Source organism: Podarcis raffonei, chromosome W (assembly GCF_027172205.1).
Source record: "Podarcis raffonei isolate rPodRaf1 chromosome W, rPodRaf1.pri, whole genome shotgun sequence".
Taxonomy (NCBI): Eukaryota; Metazoa; Chordata; class Lepidosauria; order Squamata; family Lacertidae; genus Podarcis; species Podarcis raffonei.
Genome location: NC_070620.1, coordinates 2,104,987 through 2,124,013, shown reverse-complemented (window position 1 = coordinate 2,124,013; position 19,027 = coordinate 2,104,987). Strand labels below are relative to the sequence as shown.

The following is a 19,027-nucleotide window of genomic DNA, read 5'->3' as shown; positions in this document are numbered from 1 at the left end:
GTATATGTAAATATCTGTGTATACCGTATTTTTCGCTCTATAACACGCTCCCAACCATAACACGCACATAGTTTTTAGAGGAGGAAAACAAGAAAAAAAATATTCTAAACGAAACAGTGGATGTATGATTTTTGTGGTTCATGCTGTGGCCACAGACATGTGATCTGATGGTGAGTTTGGGGTAGCCCAATGCAAAAATCCTGAGGATCCACGTGGACCCGTACTTTGTAACCACGTTTTTACACCACTGCGGCCCCAGGCAACAGTGGGTGCGTGATTTTTTTGGTGCATGCTGTAGCCATGGACATGCTATGTGATCTGATGGTGAATTTGGGGTGACCCAGTGCAAAAATCCTGAGGATCCATGTGGATCCGTGTTTTGTAACCACGTGAATGAAGGAACTGTCAGTAATGTATGATATCTCCAATACAGTGATGAAGGAAGAGCGGGGGGGAGCTCACACTTGTCCTAGGCAAAGCAGCCAACTCCTATAGGCCTAGGTGCCTTCACCCCCCCATTAAATATTTCAGGGAGTCATCCCCCATCCCCCATTGTGGTATGTGAGTGGGGCTTACCTGGCTGTCCCCCCAATATTTTTTGAAGTTGGAAGAGGGAGGGAGGGAAGGAAGAGAGAGGGGGAACTCACATTTGTGGAGCTGCCTTGCCTCGAACCGGAGCAAAAAGAGGAGGAGGAGACTCAGGGACACGAGCCTTGTAAGCCGCTTTGTTTGAATTTACCGGTGAGGTGCTGGGGGAGGGACGGAAGGGGATGCCCTCTTTGTCCCTCCTTCCGGCTCATTGTAAAGAAAGCAGAGTAAGAGCCGCTTACATTTGTGTAAGGGAGAGCCATAGAGCAGGCAGACACTGAGAAAGAGAGGCTGTCTCCCTTTCCCCTTGCTCCTTGGCTTTTACACACTGTGTGCAGCTCTTGCTGGCTTCCGAGCTGCCTCCCTTCTCCCACCTCACCAAAAAGCCATAGAGCAGGCAGACAGGAGGAAGAAAGGCTGTCTCCCGACACTCAGCTGTTGCTCAGCTGTTGCCGGCTTCTCAGCCAGCCAAGCGGAGGAAGAGAGGCTGCCGAACAGCCAGCAAGAGCGGTTCCTCCTGCCTGCATTCGCTCCATAACACGCACACACATTTCCCTTTACCTTTTAGGCGAAAAAAACTGAGTGTAATGGTGCGAAAAGTACGGTATATATATATAAGCAATATATATATATATATATATATATATATATATATATATATATATATATATAAGCTATCAGTATATTCCTTTATTTCAAACCAAGGAAACTAGAATTGTAATCCTTGTTGCTGGAAATGTAATCGAAAGGGAGGTTTTGGGTATGATTTCGCCACAATATTTGTTGCATTTTCTTCGTTGCGTTTGACGGATTGTTGGATCGGTACCGTATTGGCCTGAATATATGCCACTTTTAAAACTTCCTGGTTGGAATTTGGGGGGAAAGGGAGGCTTTTATTCCTGACAATACGGTAGTTCCATCTGATTTCCCCACCAAAACGGAGCGAAGCATTAAAAAACCGACAAGCTCTTCTCATGAAATTCACCCTTCATTTTTATTTCAATATTATCCTTCGTTATTCGTCCTTCGTTATTTCGGCTTTCTGCGCGCCATGTTAAGAACGGTCGATTTTCACATTTTTATATATGTATGTGTGTACACACACACACACATTTTTATTAGCCTCTTACCAAAAAAAATGGTGTTATCTTGTCGAATAATTTCCTGCCGTTTGAGCATAAAACTGCACTTATTTTTTTCAAAAAAATGACTTTCTTTTTGGAAGCTTCAAGGGACGGAGTGATTTTTCCTCCAAAAAGCAGGACTAACAGGTTGTAGGACCTCTCTCTCGCTCCGACGTTGGTTTCCCGCGCTGACGAAATCCCCAGATAATCCTGTTTTCGGGTCCGGCTGGGTCAAGTGAGATCATAGAATCATGGTTGCATTTGAAAAGGTACCCCGGGGTTATGTAGTCCAACCCTGGTGGATCGGGACAAGCCAACTGGCTGACGGGCAGTTAGAGCAGGAGGTTGGCGGCCGCCTGGTTAGAGCCTCGCGGTTAGAAGACCAGTCCAGGGTGCAAATAATACGAGGGTTATTATTATTATGAAGAGGGAGGGAGTCTCTTCGCCCGGGAGGGGTGTGCCGGGTTAGAATTTCGTTCCCCGGCCCATCAGCCTCAGGACGGCGAAGTTGTAGGTGGCCGCGATGATAAATGTCACCTACGGAGGAAGGGGAAGAGAAGCAGAATTGCTAGAACCCATTCCTCCTGGTTCTCCTGATATCTCAGCAGCTTTGAAGACCATCAAGAATGGTCTCCTGCCCATTCCTCCTGCTTCTCCTGATATCTCAGCAGCTTTGGTGGTCTCCTGCTCTTTCCTCCTGGTTCCCCTAATATCTCAGTGATAGGAATATTTGCTCATACACATTTGCTCATACACATTTGCCTCTACACATTTGCTTACACAAATTGCTCTGAGTCTGAAACATTCCTTCCTGGAATGTTCAGTTCATGAAACATCGCATCTCGACCTGCCTTATCTCTCTGTACATTCCTTTCTTAACACCCTGGAATGTTTAGTTCACATTAAGTGCACATCCTGACCTGTTCTTATCCTTATGTATATTCTTCAAGTCTCACTATATCAATCATTAGTAGTTGTTTACTAAGGAGGCTTTTAGGCCTGTCTAACTCTGTGTTCCTTTTATCTATTGATGATTAATGTCTTATATGCAACCCTTGGAATGTATTTGTGTTAACCAATCAGCAACAAGCACATACGTGGCAATGCTGTAATATTCAATAAAAGGGACTCTCCGAGACATGCTCGGGAGATGCCTCCCACGTGACACTTGCTACTCATCTGTCGTTTATTTCAACCCAACAATCTCAGCAGCTTTGAGGAGACCATCAAGCACAGTCTCCCGCAGGCCCATCGGAAGGAGTCCTGCTGATTTTCCAGGGTTCTGCCAGAGACCTCCCTCCCATCCTTTGCCCCACGTGTGGCTCAAATCCTCCACCCAGAGATGAAGAGTTGTGGGAAGCCGTCCTTACCAGAGCCACCAAGGTGACCGCTGCTCCCACAAAGGCTGCAATGAACAGGTGGAACGTCATCTGGAACTGTAGGATGATGATGATGATGATAATAATAATAATAATTAATAATAATAATAATTTATTTATACCCCGCCCATCTGGCTGGGCTTCCCCAGCCACTCTGGGCGGCTTCCAACAAAATATTAAAATACAGTAATGCATCAAACGTTAAAAGCTTCCCTAAACAGGGATGCCTTCAGATGTCTTCTAAAAGTCTGGTAGTTGTTGTTCTCTTTGACATCTGGTGGGAGGGCATTCCACAGGGCGGGCGCCACTACCGAGAAGGCCCTCTGCCTGGTTCCCTGTAACTTGGCTTCTTGCAGTGAGGGAACCTCCAGAAGGCCCTCGGTGCTGGACCTCAGTGTCCAGGTAGAACGATGGGGGTGGAGACGCTCCTTCAGGTATACTGGACTGAGGCCGTTTAGGGCTTTAAAGGTCAGCACCAACACTTTGAACTGTGCTCGGAAACGTACTGGGAGCCAATGTAGGTCTTTCAAGACCGGTGTTATGTGGTCTCGGCGGCCACTCCCAGTCACCAGAGAAGAATGAGAAGAATGAGGAGGAGAAAATGGGTCACCCATTGAAGGATCTCAATGTAGAAACACAGAATGATAGAAAGGACCAGGAAGGTCCTCTAGTCTTGACCACTGAGAACTCACCTCGGATGTCTTGCAGATGGAGAGAAGGCTCTGGCCACACACTCTTCCCGGGGAAGAGTTCCACGGCAGGACACCTGTGTCAGGGCACCAAAACACAGAACGGCTGAGAGTTGGAGGGCCACCTCGCCCCACCTCCTTGACCCCTCTTGACATGTGAAGCTGGAGGTCCACCAAGACCCTGAGAACCTGCTCCCAGATCGTGATAGCAAGCCGGTGGTCTACCAAGACCCTGAGCCCACCATCAGGGTCCATCGGATTCTCCCTAAACACAGGACCTGACCTTTCCCCCACTTGAAAATGCCTTGGGTTGATTCATGTGATGTTGGAGGACCACCAAGCCTGAGATCTTTCTCCCGGGTCCTGATAGCAAGCTGGCAAGACCCCGAGGTCCTTCCTGACCTTCGTCCCTCTGGAAATTCATTGGGGTGAGACCCGTGGGGAGATGGGGCTCCCCCAGGATCTTGAGATTCTCCCAGGTTCTGCTACCAAGCTTGGTGTTCTACCAGGACCTTGAGAACCTTCTCCCAGGTCCTGCTACCAAGCTTGGTGCTCCATCAAGACCTCAAGATCCTTCTTCCAAGCTTGGTGGTCAACCAAGACCTCAAAAACCTCCCAGGTCCTACTGGGAGACCCCTCATGAGGTTCTTCCTCCCCAAGGTGGCCCAGTAAACTAGGTTCTTCCTCACCATACATCCGGGCGTCTGTGCAGAGGTTCCCGATGCCGGCGGCCGTCTTGGTGGGGTTGGCGATGGAGTTGCAGGTGGTCCAGGCCGTGAAGTAGACGTAGATGGGGACAGCCGAGCAGGCCAGGACCAGGAGCCAGAGGACGGTCAGGACATAGGTGATGCCCACAAACTGAAAGGAGGGAGAAGAAACGAGTGTCAGTGATGGGCCGGGAGCTTCCGGAGGACGGGGCATGAGACTGGAGACCTTTGGGACCTGAGGAACTCCCAGCCACTTGGACCTTTCCTCCCGATATTCCCACAAGGGGTGGGCAGAACTTGAAAGGTCCCTATTCCCAGGTTCCTATGATCCATTAAAATCCTATTTTCAGGGGCGGCTTATCTTTGGGTATTTCTCAGGTGATGATGGAGACCTCCTATTCTATCCTATAAAATGAAAACAGACCTCCTATTCCATCCTCTAAAATAAAAATAGAGACCTCCTATTCCATCCCAGTGTGGCGTAGTGGTTAAGAGCGGTAGTCTCGTAATCTGGTGAACCGGGTTCGCATTTCCGCTCCTCCACATGCAGCTGCTGGGTGACCTTGGGCCAGTCACACTTCTTTGAAGTCTCTCAGCCCCACTCACCTCACAGAGTGTTTGTTGTGGGGGAGGAAGGGAAAGGAGAATGTTAGCCGCTTTGAGACTCCTTAAAGGGAGTCTCCAAACACTTCTTCTTCTTCTTCATCCCCTAAAATGAAAAGAGTGGCCTCCTATTCTATCCCCTAAAATGAAAACAGACCTCCTCTTCCATCCCATCCCACAGATATTTATCTGATTAAAATGCGGACTGCCTATTCCATCCCGTAAAATGATAATAGCCACCTCTTCTTCCACCCCTCACAAGTCAAATCTGGGACTGAGAAAACAGGGATACTCGGATGGCCTGGGATTGGGGGGGAGGGGACCTCCATAGGCACAGCAGGTGGTTTTCTGATTGCACCACGGGTCACAAGTACAAGTCCCTTGCTGCCTTTTGGGGCAGGAACGTCCTTCCGGGATGGAGGCCCGAAGGGTACTTATAGGGTAGGAAGGGGCTAAAAGTGCCCTGTTGGATTCCTTAAACGTGGAATTTCCTCCTTTTTCCACCAATGCCACCTGCGACAGCACAGGCAGCGGACCTTGGAATTGTAAAGCCATTCTGAATGACTGCTCCAAGAATCAAGCGGAGGAGGGTTTCCTTTTTGGAAGGATAAAATCGGGGTCCCCAAACTAAGGCCCGTGGGCCGGATAAGGCTTGAGGGACTCGTTTATCCAGCCCATGGCGAACCCCGCTGCCCGCTGCCACCACCCGCTCTTACCCGTGCTGCACTGCGCAGCTGCCCACTTCCAGGTCTGAGGAGCACCAGAAATAGCTTGTGCGCATGCGCAAGCGTTATTTGCGCATGCGCAAGTAATTTCCGGTGCACATCTGGGTGGGAGGAGGCCTGTGCACATGCACACAAGCTATTTCCAGTGCTCCTCCAACTTAGAAGTGTGCCGGAAATAGGGTGTGCGCACGTGTCTGGGCACGCGCTCCCCCACCCTCCGGCCCAACGCGCAATTGGCACTGGAGACACCGGCCCGAGGCATGGCAAGTTTGCTGACCCCTGGATAAAATCCTCCTTTTACAGAAAGGTTCGGCCTTGCTTGCCTTCTCTTAATATGGACAACCAGAGGAAGGTTTCCTTTTTGGAAGGATAAAGTCATTTTATAGAAAGGTTCAACCTTGCTGGCATCCTCTCAGTATGGACAACCAGTGTGAGTGAAGGAAGGACAAGACTTATTCAATATACCCTGTTCCTAACGCCCCCCACCATGCCCCGGGTTTGAATGGCGCCGGCACCAGGTGCGAAAGAGGAGAAGATCACCTTATCGGGATGGCCCAGCCATTTTCCCACACAGTGACACACCAGCTCCCAGGAGTGGCCGGGCCGGTGTCCTCGGGGCCCCTTCCCCTTGTGGCCTACCGTGGCGCCCAGGCCCTTGCCGCAGACGGTGGCCCGGTAGTCGCCGAAGACCTGCCGGACAGCGCTGGTGGTGTAGAAGCCTTCGGCCAGCAGGAGGGCACCAAAGAGGAAGAAGAAGCCGGCCACCCCGTAGATGGCGTACTGGAAGTCGTGGATCCTGCAGGGGAGAAAATAGGAGAGGGGGGCCATCGGTACAGCAGGGGCACCCAAGGGTCATCCAGTCTGTCCCTCCACCAGAGCTAGGAGGGATATACAGTTGGGAAAGGATTGCAGAATATTATTTTGATAGAAGACGGGTCGTGTGGCCGTAGTTTAACTTGATGTGGACATGCAGTGAGAAAAGGATTGCAGAATATGAACGGGGGAACAAACCGGTAAACAAACAAGAAAACGAACGAGGGAACGAACAAAGGCGGCGGAGAAAAGAAACGTTTGGAGGCGCTTACACATCGACCAGGTACTCGTAATCCTGGTAGTTTTTTGAGAAGTAGGTCTCGATCAGGTGCTCGGTGCCGGTCAGGGCTTCGTGGCTGCAGCCGCAGAAGAGTGCCACCCCCAGGAAGCACAGGGCCGTGGCCACCAGCGAGGTGAAGGGTGCCCCCACCAGGCAGCGGGCACAGCACTCTAACAGACCTGCAGGGAGAGGGGAAGAAAGGAAGGAGGGAAGGATAGAGACCTCTTAAGGAAGAGTTGCCTAACCCCTATCGCTTTCCCTAACCCCTATCATTAACCACTATCCCTAACCCCGATCCCTATCCTTAACCCCCATCCCTATCTCTAACCCCCATCCCTATCTCCTTTCCCTATCCTAAACCACTATCCCTAACCCTAACCACTACACCTAATCCCTAACCCCTATCCCTATCCCTAACCCCAAGGGTCATCCAGTCCAGCCCCCGGTCAGGCAGCAATCTTGGCGTCGAATCACAGGTGGCACCAGTGCCGGATTTACATCTAAGCTCAACAAGCCGTAGCTTAGGGCCCCCCCTCTCTTGGGGGCCCCCAAAAATATAAAAGGGGGGAAAACCCTGGATGTACATTTCCAGAATAGAAAATAAAAAGCAAATAAAATAAAACCGACATGCAGCAACAGTGTGTTGTGTTGTATTGGCTCCTGTAATGTAAGTCATGGGCCCCGCCTGCTCCCTAAAATATCCCTGGTTTCCTCCTGTTACAGCTTGGTCTCTCCCACAGACAGGAGACAACTCTGGCTGTTAATTATTTCAGATTTATTGCAAAAACAACAAACTAGGACGGGGCTCCTCTACTCATCCTCCTCCCCAGAAGATGGAGTTGCCCGGACTGAGCTCTTCCCCCTTCCCCAGCACGGAAGCCCCCACCTTCTCTTCCGGTATGCTACAAGATTTGGCAGAGAGTGTTTCCTGCATTCCATGCATTCCAACGTTTTGCCCACTATCAGAGTTCTCACACATCTGTCTGTCCCTTTGGCCAGAGCTCAGATTACAGTTGCTCTCCCCCTCCTCTCTGCTTTCTGCTGTTAACTGTCCTCTCTCTGTGCCTGCTTCTCCTCCTCCTGTCAGCATCTGAGCTTCACTGACACCTTTCTATATATAGGGTGCCGACATTCTGCATGGACTGGTTGCCTGGCAACATGCGGAAATGGCTTTAGAGACCTATGAAGTCCATCAATGACCATATAGCATATATTCAACACAAAAAAACAACGACAATTTGTTGTGGACAAAGGACAGCTGGACATAGAAATGGCCCCATTACCTTCAGGAGCTGAGAGCCGCATCAAACCTCAATCTGACCCTGAAATGCATTTGCCGGACCTTGGGATCAGTAAGGAAAGTCTTTTAAACTTGCTTCCCAGTGGGGTGGATTTGATTTGAAATCAAATCAGTTTCAGTCACGATTTAAATCACAATTTAAATCACTAGTCAGTAAGACTTGGCCTTGCTGCCATCCTCTGAATATTGACCACCAGAGGAAGGTTTCTTTTTGGGAATCATAAATTTGTTTTCACACATACATCAAAAATGGCTGATTTGGTTCCATTATTAGAAATACATAGACCAATAATGATGAAATTCTGGTGAGGTTTAAGACGTTTCTATTGGGACCACTTTTCTGCTGGACTTGATTGGAAGGAGAAAAACCATCATAACCATTTAAACCATTTATTTCATTAAAACAATAACATGATAGCATATGTATCAATGTTAACTGATGTTGTTGAACGATATTATTATTACTCAGTCCCACCACGGAAAGGTGGGAATCTCAACGTGGCCTCGCATCGGAAGGCAACCCAGCCCTGCTAGGCAGGCCCTGGGTATCTCAGGCTTCAGATGGCTACCTGGAGAACCGGCTTGGGGTACTGTATCCGGGTTCGAGTTCTGCGGAGCCGCGGTTGGTTGGGGTTCGGGCCCGCTGCTAACATTATCTACATTGTGAAAAATACAAGGGTCAGCAGGACAGGCAGGCCTCCCCATGGCTCCTTCCTCTCCAATAATAATAATAATAATAATTTGTTATTTATACCCCACCCATCTGGCTGGGTTTCCCCGAATGCTGAGACCCCCCCCCAAGGGGGGGCAGGAATTTCAAAATAGGAGCAGAAATCTGGATTTGACCCCGACGGTCAATTGGTCCAATGTTCTGCTTAATCTCTGCTGGTAACAAGCAGCTGTGAGATGCCAGAAACAGTGTCAGGTCTGGATTCGAACTCGCAGCTCATCCTCAATTGTCCATTGTCTTTGGGACAATGGAGCCTTGATATCTCCATCCCACGTTGCCCCCACATCCCACCCCAGGGATGGTGAGGAATGGTCCGGTTAGAGTCCTGGGAAGAGGGCCCCGGGTTCAAATCCCCGAGACCTACCTGGCAGGGTGAGAATAGGGACCTGCCCAATTCTATCCCCCCAATATTTCTCTGGTGAAAAGACAGAGCTCCTGTTCTATCCTCTAAAATGAAAATAGAGACCACCTATTCCATCCCCTAGAATGAAAATAGAAACTTCCTAGTCCGTCCCCTAAAATGAAAATAGAGATCTCCTATTCTATCCCCTAAAATGAAAATAGAGACGACCTATTCTATCCCCTAAAATGAATTTTTAAAAAAACGCTTTCTTCATTATAAAACTGTACAAGAGAAATACAATGGTACCTCTGGTTACGTACTTAATTCGTTCCGGAGGTCCGTTCTTAACCTGAAACTGTTCTTAACCTGAGGTACCACTTTAGCTAATGGGGCCTCCCGCTGCTGCTGCGTGATTTTTGTTCTCATCCTGAAGCAAAGTTCTTAACCCGAGGTACTATTTCTGGGTTAGCGGAGTCTGTAACCTGAAGCGTATGTAACCTGAGGTACCACTGTAATCAAGAAATGTTAAAATCCTTAGTTTCTGAATGGATACTTCTTTTGTACATTAATTAGCATGACCTCTGTGATAGGAATTTTGAGGTCTAGATATATGGTAATGTTCATAACTGCACGTACATAGATCAAGCACAGGAAGACTGACCAAGGAGAAGCTTCAGGATCCATGAAAGCCCAGATAACAAGAAAAGTGTATATGCCTTGATTTAGCAGGAATGATCCCTTAAAGAGTTAAATTAACTAATTTGGACAAGTGCCCTTTTAAGAATGGTTTTGTTTTAACAGATTGGTTTGAAAAGTTGAAAACCATGGGCATATATAAATTCAAATTGGACTCAGTTTGAATTGGGCAAGTGTATCCAGGCTGCAATTAGCTTTTTGGTCCTTTAAGAGCAAGTGAGCAACTTCCCATGAGTGCAAGACCAGAGCCTATAATAATAAAATCCCATAGAATGGCCAAAGCAAAGACATCTCTCTCATGAGATGCCCAAACCTGTGCCAGCTATGGTGAATGCCAGGCGACATGGTTGATATGAAAGCTCCGAGGGGATTCACCAGGATGTGTTGCTGTACCACTATGCCAGTGTGAGACCGCAGAAGAGCTATCTTGACACCTGAGAACACACACACAAAAACGACGGAGCTAAAAAGCAAACTGCATTTTTCAATCAGTAGTGGACCTTCCTGCTAAATGTAAAGCATAGACCACTATATGATATATTTACACAAAGGCATCCATTTACAACATACGATGTTATTATTTGTGGGGCAAAAATTTTTAAGAAAAATTCTAGCCCCAAAGGGGGGGTAATGTGATAGGAATTTTGAGGTCTAGATATATGGTAATGTTCATAACTGCACGTACATAGATCAAGCACAGGAAGACTGACCTGAAGCCATTTTTCCCCCTAAACTGAGCAAATGTTTCTCTGCATGGTCAAAATGGAAAAGCCTCCCCATTGTCTCTTCCTTCACAAATCCTGTCTTAAGGGTATGTCTGTGTTTGAATAAGGGTGTGAGCCTGTGACCTGGCCCAGGAACTATTTATCACTATAAAAGACTGGCCAGGCTCCGCAGGCAATCCAATCAAGTAACCTGCCAGACAGGAAATAAACAAGGATAAGAGAAAAACAATATTGAAATTTCTGTTTTAAGACCACCTTTTCTGTGATGTATCTGAGGGGTGGTCTTAGGTTACACCCCTTCTGTGATGTATGTATAATGTTTCTGGGGGTGGTCTTGATCTACAGGATGGGAATTTCAAAAGTCTTTATAAGCCCTTGCACAGCATTTTTTTGGGTCCTCCTCCTTTCCTGCGAGTGAGGGGAGCACCCTGTTGCAACAGATCAATAAAGATCAAGCTTCCTAGCTGCTTTGCTTCTCAATATTCTCTGGTTGGCCTCTGTTATTTTCTCCTACCAATAGGGAACCTATGTAAGGACTCTATATGGGCTCTTGGATACCCCATAAGGGAGAAGGGCATATTTTTGTTTACAACACCTCCGATCTTTCCATTTTGTTCCTGAATTAGGTTCTTTAAATACGCACAACTTTATTTCCTCCCCATTACTTCACTGACTTTAAATTTGATAAGGTTCTCCTTTTTACACACAGAAACTGTCGAAACCTGATATTTTGACCATGTTCTTTTACGTAGACTCTGTGTATTTCCCATTATCTGGTAAATTTTTCGTCTGTCACCTTGCTGATAGTCTTGCTAGTTCGACATCCTCTCTTTATTTATTTAAATTGATTTAATTTATTTAATTGCTTTTGCCAGTCGGATTTGATTGTGATATCCTCTCCCTTCCCACCTTTTGCGATTAAAATATTGGCAGCAACTCTCCATAAAGACTCTCTTAAACTTTTTTTAATTCCTGCCAGGAATTATGGGAAACGAAATTCCCTAAAATAAAAATATGGAATAGGAGGTCTCCATTTTCATTTTAGGGGATGGAATAGGAGGTCTCTGTTTTCATTTTAGGGGATAGAATTGGGGGTCTCTATTTTCATCCTGCCAGGAAGGTCTCGGGGATTTGAACCCGGGGCCCTCTTCCCAGGACTCTAACCGGACCATTCCTTGCCTCTTCATCTCGGGGGTGGGATGGATGGAGGGAATTTGGAACAGAGCAAAGCGGAGAGATAAAAAGGCTCCCATTGTCCTGAAGACAATGGACAATAAGGGATGGGCTGCAAGTTCAAAACAATGCCCTCCTTCATGGCACCTCCAGGAGAGCGGCCCCGGTTGGTACGGAAAACACCAGAGCTGAAAGGAACCCCCGGTGGTCATCCAGCCTGACCTAGGAATGTCAGGGCAGTTTTGCAAAAAGAAACATGGGAAACTGGATTCAGATGGTGTGAAATTGTTAGGAATTTCAGGGGCCCATTAATGGACAGTTTTATTTCACAGGAACATCGTTTTTTATTCGGTATATATGGCACAGATTAGTCCTGCCTAGATATGGGAAGGCCTAGGATAAAACCAGGAAAATTGGAAATAAAAAATAGTTTGATATAGTTTGAATATTCCACACCCTTTTTTTCTCCTTCAATTTTTCCGGGGGGGAAACAGGGTCACCCCCCCATTTTTTCCAGGTTTTTTCCAGGCCTGGATGAATCTCAGGGTCCCTTCCAACTGCCGAGCCAATCTCCTGGGTCCCATTCCCTCCAGTTGGCTATAGTTCCCATCTCTCTGGCAGTGTAGCAGTTAGAGTCCTGGGTTCGAATCCCCTCGCTTCTTGGCCGAGACCTACCTGGCCCGGTCGTGGTGAAAGGGAGGTGAGGAGCTGGAGGGATATAGCCCACCTACCCAATATTTTTCTTATGAAAATACAGACCCCCTCTTCTACTCCCTAAAATGAAAATAAGAACACCCGATTCTATCCCTCCAGCATTTCTCTTGTGAAAATGCAGACTTGCTATTCTATCCCCTAAAATGAGAATAGGAACATCCTATTCTGTCCCCCAAATATTTCCCTTGTGAGAATACAGACCTCCTCTTCTATCCCCTAAAAGGAAAATAGAGACCTCCTCTTCTACCCCCTAAAATGAAAATAGAGACCTCCTCTTCTATCCCCTAAAAGGAAAATACAGACCTCCCCTAAAATGAAAATAGAGACCTCCTCTTCTACCCCCTAAAATGAAAATAGAGACCTCCTCTACTATCCCCTAAAAGGAAAATACAGACCTCCCCTAAAATGAAAATAGAGACCTCCTCTTCTACACCCTAAAATGAAAATAGAGACCTCCTCTTCTACACCCTAAAATGAAGATAGAGACCCCCTTCTTCCAGCCCCCCAATATGTCTCCAATGAAAATAGGGAGGTCCTCTTTCCCACCCTGATGTCCCCAGAAACACGTCACATTTCAAAGGTCTCAGGACAAGTGGTACAGTCCAGGGTGGGATCGGAACCCAGGATGGCTTCCCAAATCCCTGAGATCTACCTTGGCCAAATTAATGGGTGATGGAGATACTGAGAAGTTTTCCCCTGGTCCAACTCACCCATCGTCTTGGGGTTCAGGTGAAGTCGCAACTGTTCTCTTCTTCAGCTAGGACAACCCAGTCGTCGTCTTCTCTTCTTCTCCTCCTCCTATTCCTCCTCCTCACTTCACTGGATTTCTCTCTGCTCCCTCAGATCCTCCAAAGAAAAAGGGTTCTGTTGTGTAGAGCCATGCCCCTTAAAGGAGAAGCCGGCCCTGTCTCCTCCTGCTCCTTCTCCTCCCTGTTAACTCTGAGATGGACATGATCTGCTTGATGGAAAGTCCTAAGATCTGTGGGAGCTTCCAGCTTTGGTGGAAAGCTCTGAGCTCAGGCTGTAGGAACGTGGACCACCAATTTTGTTAGCAGGGCATAGGAGAAGGATCTCAGGGTCTTGGTAGACCCCCCCCCCCAATCTTCACCTGAGTCCAACCCAAAGGATTTCAAGAGGTCAGGTTGTGCCTTTATGGAGAATCAGGTGGACCAATAGAACGATGGTGGACCTCAGGGTCTTGGTGGACCACCAGATGGCCACCAGGATATGGGAGAAGGTTCTCAGGGGCTTGGTGGAGCTCCGTCTTCACATGAATACAACTCAATGGCTTTTAAGAGGGACAAAGGTCAGGTTCTGCACTTAGGGAAAATCAGTTGGAGCAATAGAAGGGCGGTGGACATCTGGGTCTGGGTCTTGGTGGACCACCAGCTTCATATCAGTCTCACCAAGTGAATTTCAAGGAGGAGGAAGGTCAGGGTCTGCACTGAGGGAGGAGTTACCAGATCTAAGATAGGGGACACCTGGTTTTCTAGAAAAACATGGGAGATTCTGCCCTGCTCACCACAATTTCATTGTGATAGGTCTATGTCTTCCTAAGAGCAGAAGCAAATCAGTTACTATTCCAGAAATGAATTTGCCAGATTGGTCAATAGGAAGGTGATACCAGCAAGGCTGAGTCTTTGTGTAAAAAAGAAAAGGATTTGTCAATCGGAAGGTGATCGGAAATTGGGACGGCTTCTTTAAATCAGAGACGTCCCTGGGAAATAGGGATACTTGAAGGATCTGGTCTTTCTCCAAGGAAAATAGGGCTTATATCCGGGCCAATACGGTATATTCTTCTATTGGAGAACTGCCTTGACCAAAGGTGTCCTGGGCTTTGGAGACACTTGAACTCGGGACGCGAAGGAGAAATGGGCTAAGAGGCAGGAACCTTCACCGGGAAACCCCACTGTGGAAGGACATGCGGATCCAGAATTGGCCTCCACAGTCACTTACGGACTCACCGTAAGAAGAAGAAGATTCTATTCTTCTATATCCTATCCTTCCATCCTCCCCAGTTTGGCCCAGTTCCCCCAGCGGGTGTTGCGAGGGATGCCTTTGGCCCTCTATGGCTTCCTTCAGGATTTGGGGGCCGCCTGGCAGGGCCAGTGCGGAGAGGAGCCGGCTGGCAGAGCCACCCAGGGTGAAAAACAAGACCCTCTTTGTCGATTTCCAACAATGGAGAATGGAGAAAATCCGAACAAAGAGGACCATAGATCCTCCAGCAGGAGGGCAGAGAGGTCTTTGTCCCTCAGCAAACAAGGAGAGGCATTGTGGGGAGAAGGAAAGGAGCCCTGAGGGCCATCCAGACCAACCCCACTTCCGATGTTGCAAGGCGACGGTTCCTTCCCCCTCAGCCTTGCTGGCATCCCCTATTTTAGAACGTATTCTTTTTACGTGTTTTATTATATATTTTTTATTTTTTTATGTATTTCATGTTTTAAAAAATGTATTTTATCGTGCATTTCTTTGATTATGTGTTTCAGAATGTATTATTGTTCTTACGTCTTTTATGACTGACACCAGGACATGAACCAGGGGCAGGAATCTCAGGAACCTCAACATTGAAGCATGGAGTTGGAAGGGACACCCAGGGTCATCCAGACCAACCCCCCTTCCAACACCGATTTCTTCCCTTTGTACGCAAATATTCAGCCTTGCTGGCATCCCCTTCATCTTGACCAACCCGGAAGACATACACCGATAACAATGAAATGAGGGTGAGCAGGGCAGGTTTGATTTAAACCCAATCAACTGAAATCCCTTTTTTTGCATAAAGACTCTGCCTTGCAATAATAATAATAATAATAATAATAATAATAATAATAATAATATTCATTACAATTTATATACTGGGAGGTCTCAGGGCGGCTCACAAATCAATGCTTCATTAGTGACCTCATCAGCTGAATATTAAATGAATTTCGTATTTTTGTTGGGGGGAAAGTCAAAAGCAAGAATGTGGAGTTGTATTGCAGTCTGGACCCGTTTTTCATGATTGTGGGGCCCCCGAGGGTCGTCCACTCTGAACCCCTGCAAGGCAATATATAAAAAAAGATTTTATAGATAGAATTGGGTGTGGCCATCTTTCAGCAGGAGTTCTATGATTCTCATGTAGAAATACTAAAAATAAAATAAAAACAGGTTGTTACATGCCAACCCTTAAAAAATAGATTTTAAAAATGTATATGTGTATATATATATATATATATATATATATAAAAATAAATATATATATATAAATTAATAAATAAATAAATAATTTCTGAGAATATGAGGTTTAGCATCTTTTAAAAACTGACTTAAAGCATCGTGAATACAGGAATAAAATGGGGTTTGCATCTGCTACTCTAATGCTAAACATACTTACTGTGGGGGCGGGACACTTTTGTTGCAGAAAATGACAACAGATTTTAAATGTAAACGACCTAAATTCCTCTCCTAAGGGAAAAGCACTTTTGTTTAAAAGAGCGATTTTGCCCTCGTCAAACATGGCGGCGCCGCCTTCACTGCCCCCTTTCCGCAGCCACTTCCGCCCTCAGTCCCGCCCCTAAGCCTCCACTTCCGTACTCAGGCCCTTTCGCTTCCGCCGCGCTTTAATGGACCTCCGCCTGCCCTCGTCCAAGATGGCCGGGCCGGCTTCGCCCGTCCGCTACCACGGCTCCTTTTGCCCTCACTTCCTCGCCTGCCAGAGTCTTTTTACCGGAGATGATAGGAAGCGAGGGCGACCCTAAGCATGTGCAGAAGGCCCTGCCCAGGCAAAGCCCCTTCAGCCATCTACCCCAAGCGCCTTCTGCACCCCCCCTCTTCCTTCCCTCCAAAGGTCCTCCAAAGGAGCCTCCATGGCCCAGCGCAGTCGATCTTGGGAACGGTGCTCTGCACGCGCTCAGAGGCTTCCCTGGAAGACTGGATCGTATTAACGAGTTGCAGGGATCCCATGGGTCATGCTTAGGATAACATTTTATTCTCTTGTCAATTGTGCCGTTTTAAATGTGCATTTTAGAAGAAGAAAACGAAGAAGTAGTTGTTTTTTTCTGGGGGGACGCATACCCCTAAACATTTTGCGAATCGAGGGGCAGTATTTCAATAGGAGTAGGAAAAGGAGAGTAGCCCTAAACGGGGTTTTTTTTAGGGGGGAGCAATAATAATAATAATAATAATAATAATAATAATAATAATAATAATTCAACCGGCTGCATCGCACTATCCACGGACCGTCTGCCACCGATATTTCTAGGCTTCTTGGATAAATGTCTCGCCTGTCCTTCGGGGTCTTTTTCAACTCTCCCATTCTATCCTCTTCTTCCTTGGAGATTTGCAAGGAGAGCTTTGATGGCCATCATCATCATCATGATTTTATTATTTATACCCCGCCTATCTGGCTATCTTGGAGGCTCCATAGCAACCTCCCTGGCACTAGTGTCTATCTCGAGGGCTTCAGGGCGACCTCCCCGGCGCACCCAACCCTGCCGAGATGCCACCACTACCACCAAGTCTTGCCTGCCTTGCCTGCCTCTGGGCGGCGCGGCGGTTGTGCTACTGGTGGTGCTACTGGTGGCTCCTCCGGGTCCTCCCCTTTCCAACCCGACCCATGTGCTCGTCTCCGCCCCATGGGCCGCCTCCCCCAGCGAGCTATCTCGAAGTGGGCAGCGCCACCATCTAGAGATCTGGCTGGATGCCACGGAGGGACAACTGTTGGACAGCTCGGGCGAAGGCTTGGTGGTGGCATCTCCGACGGGCTGGGGGTGTGCCAAGGAGGAGTTCTTCTGGCTCAGAGGAGACCTGTCCTGCTCAGGAGCAGCTGCTGGACTGCTTGGGCAAGAGGAAGAGCTTGGTGGTGACATCTCAGCAGCGTTGGACGCGGCCAGGTCTTCAGGGAACCCTCCAAGATTTACCGGTTGGGTCCTCCTGGCTCAGAAGAGACCTTTCCTGGTTGGGGGCAGCTGGGGCAAGAGGAAGAGCTTGGTGGTGAACATCTTGGCAGGGTTAGTGGTGGCCAGGTCTTCAGGAACCCTCTGAGATATACTGGTTGGCTCCTTCTGGTCGGGCGCTTAGCTGGGAGCAGCGGGACCCGTTCTCCTGGACCGTGGTGGGCCACCACTGCTATCTCCACTGGTGGTTCCTCACCTCTGCTGAGTCCTGCCCAGCGCCATGTTGACCTTCTCCTCTGAGGAGGAGTGGAGCCCTTGACCAGCCCGGAGGAGGAGAGCCCATGGCAGGGCTACCAGTGTAGCCCCAGGGGCAGCCTCACCATGATCACCACCAACCAAGCCTTGGTGCAGCTGGTCTGCCAGAAGAACCTCTACTGGCCCGCCGACAGGACCCTCCTCTCCATCCTGCTGTTCTTCCGCAGGTGGGTGTTGTTAGGGAGGCGGGGGGGCATTCGGTGGCACCCCAGACCAGGACCACCTGTCCTGGTGCTGGAGCTGAGAGACGTGGCTTGGGGCTGGATTACCACCACTGATGGTCTCATCCTTCTTTTCGGTTCTGCCTCCTCGGCTGTGGCTGGGAGGACGCTTCCCCGGAACAATAGGAAGAGTGCGAGCCGACGTGTCGTGTGAGTGTGTCTGGGCGTGCCTTACCACACGTGTCTCCGCACGTCGGGGGCCCAGAAGCAGCTGGAAGATCCCCCGAGGAACGGGAATGTGGAATCAGAGGGTCCCAGGGGTCGTCTAGTCCAACCCCAAGCAAAGCATCATGAAATCATAGAATAGTTGGGCTCAAGGAGGGGGAAGCCCAGCCAGGTAGGCGAGGTATAAAAATTATTATTATTATTATTATTATTATTATTATTATTATTATTATTATTATTATTCAGTCATGATTCCAGAAGTGAATTCGCCGGGTTGGTCAATAGGGAGGTGGTGTCAGCAAGGTTGAGCCTTTGTGTAAAACCGGGGAAGACAGAAGACATCATAGGATTGCAGCGTCGGAAGGGAGTTGGACTGGATGACCCTGCGTATCCCTTCTATTACATAAAAAAAGACATAAAAATAAAAATACATAATAAAATACATAAAAATTAAAATGCACAATTGCAGGGCAGGGGGTTGGACTGGATGACCCTGGGTGCCTCTTCCAGCTTCACGCTTTGATGTTGAGATTCCCGCCCCGGCTTCATGTCCTGACATGCCGGGCGGCTGGGAACTGGGAGTCCTGCCAAGCAGGGAGAAAGAGAAATAAATAGAAATTTGGATCAGGAGAGGAGGGGAAGAGAACGGCATGTTCTTCTTCCCAGGAGAGAGGATGGAGGTGGCGGGTTTGAGGTCTGCACTCCAACATTATCTGATCTGATTCATTGGGGGGGGTGAGGTGGATTAGATCTTTCTATACTGAGATGCGTGCTTTGGGGGGGGGGTTGGTCTGGATGACCCTGGGTGTCCCTTTTGTATGGAGATTCCTGCATTGCAGAGGCTTGGACTAGATGACTCTGGGTGT

The 19,027-nt window shown here is 48.1% G+C and overlaps 1 protein-coding gene across 3 annotated transcripts; it reads right to left on the bottom strand.

Annotated features, from left to right (window-relative positions):
- Positions 1 to 1,419: 1,419 nt before the first annotated feature.
- Positions 1,420 to 13,428, bottom strand: LOC128406073 (myelin proteolipid protein-like). 3 transcript variants are annotated; one of them, XM_053373123.1, is made up of 7 exons: positions 7,536 to 7,760; positions 6,901 to 7,087; positions 6,356 to 6,611; positions 4,470 to 4,638; positions 3,784 to 3,857; positions 3,083 to 3,148; positions 1,420 to 2,249 (listed from the first exon to the last, which is right to left on the bottom strand). In XM_053373123.1, exons 1-7 carry the CDS (start codon positions 7,582 to 7,584, stop codon positions 2,178 to 2,180), a joined length of 873 nt encoding a protein of 290 aa, XP_053229098.1. In that variant the 5' UTR covers positions 7,585 to 7,760; the 3' UTR covers positions 1,420 to 2,177. The 3 variants fall into 3 exon arrangements, with proteins under 3 accessions (XP_053229098.1, XP_053229099.1, XP_053229100.1); XM_053373124.1 differs by lacking the exon at positions 7,536 to 7,760 and adding an exon at positions 13,300 to 13,428 and having other exon boundaries at positions 1,422 to 2,249; XM_053373125.1 differs by having other exon boundaries at positions 1,423 to 2,249; positions 6,455 to 6,611; positions 7,536 to 7,757.
- Positions 13,429 to 19,027: the final 5,599 nt, after the last annotated feature.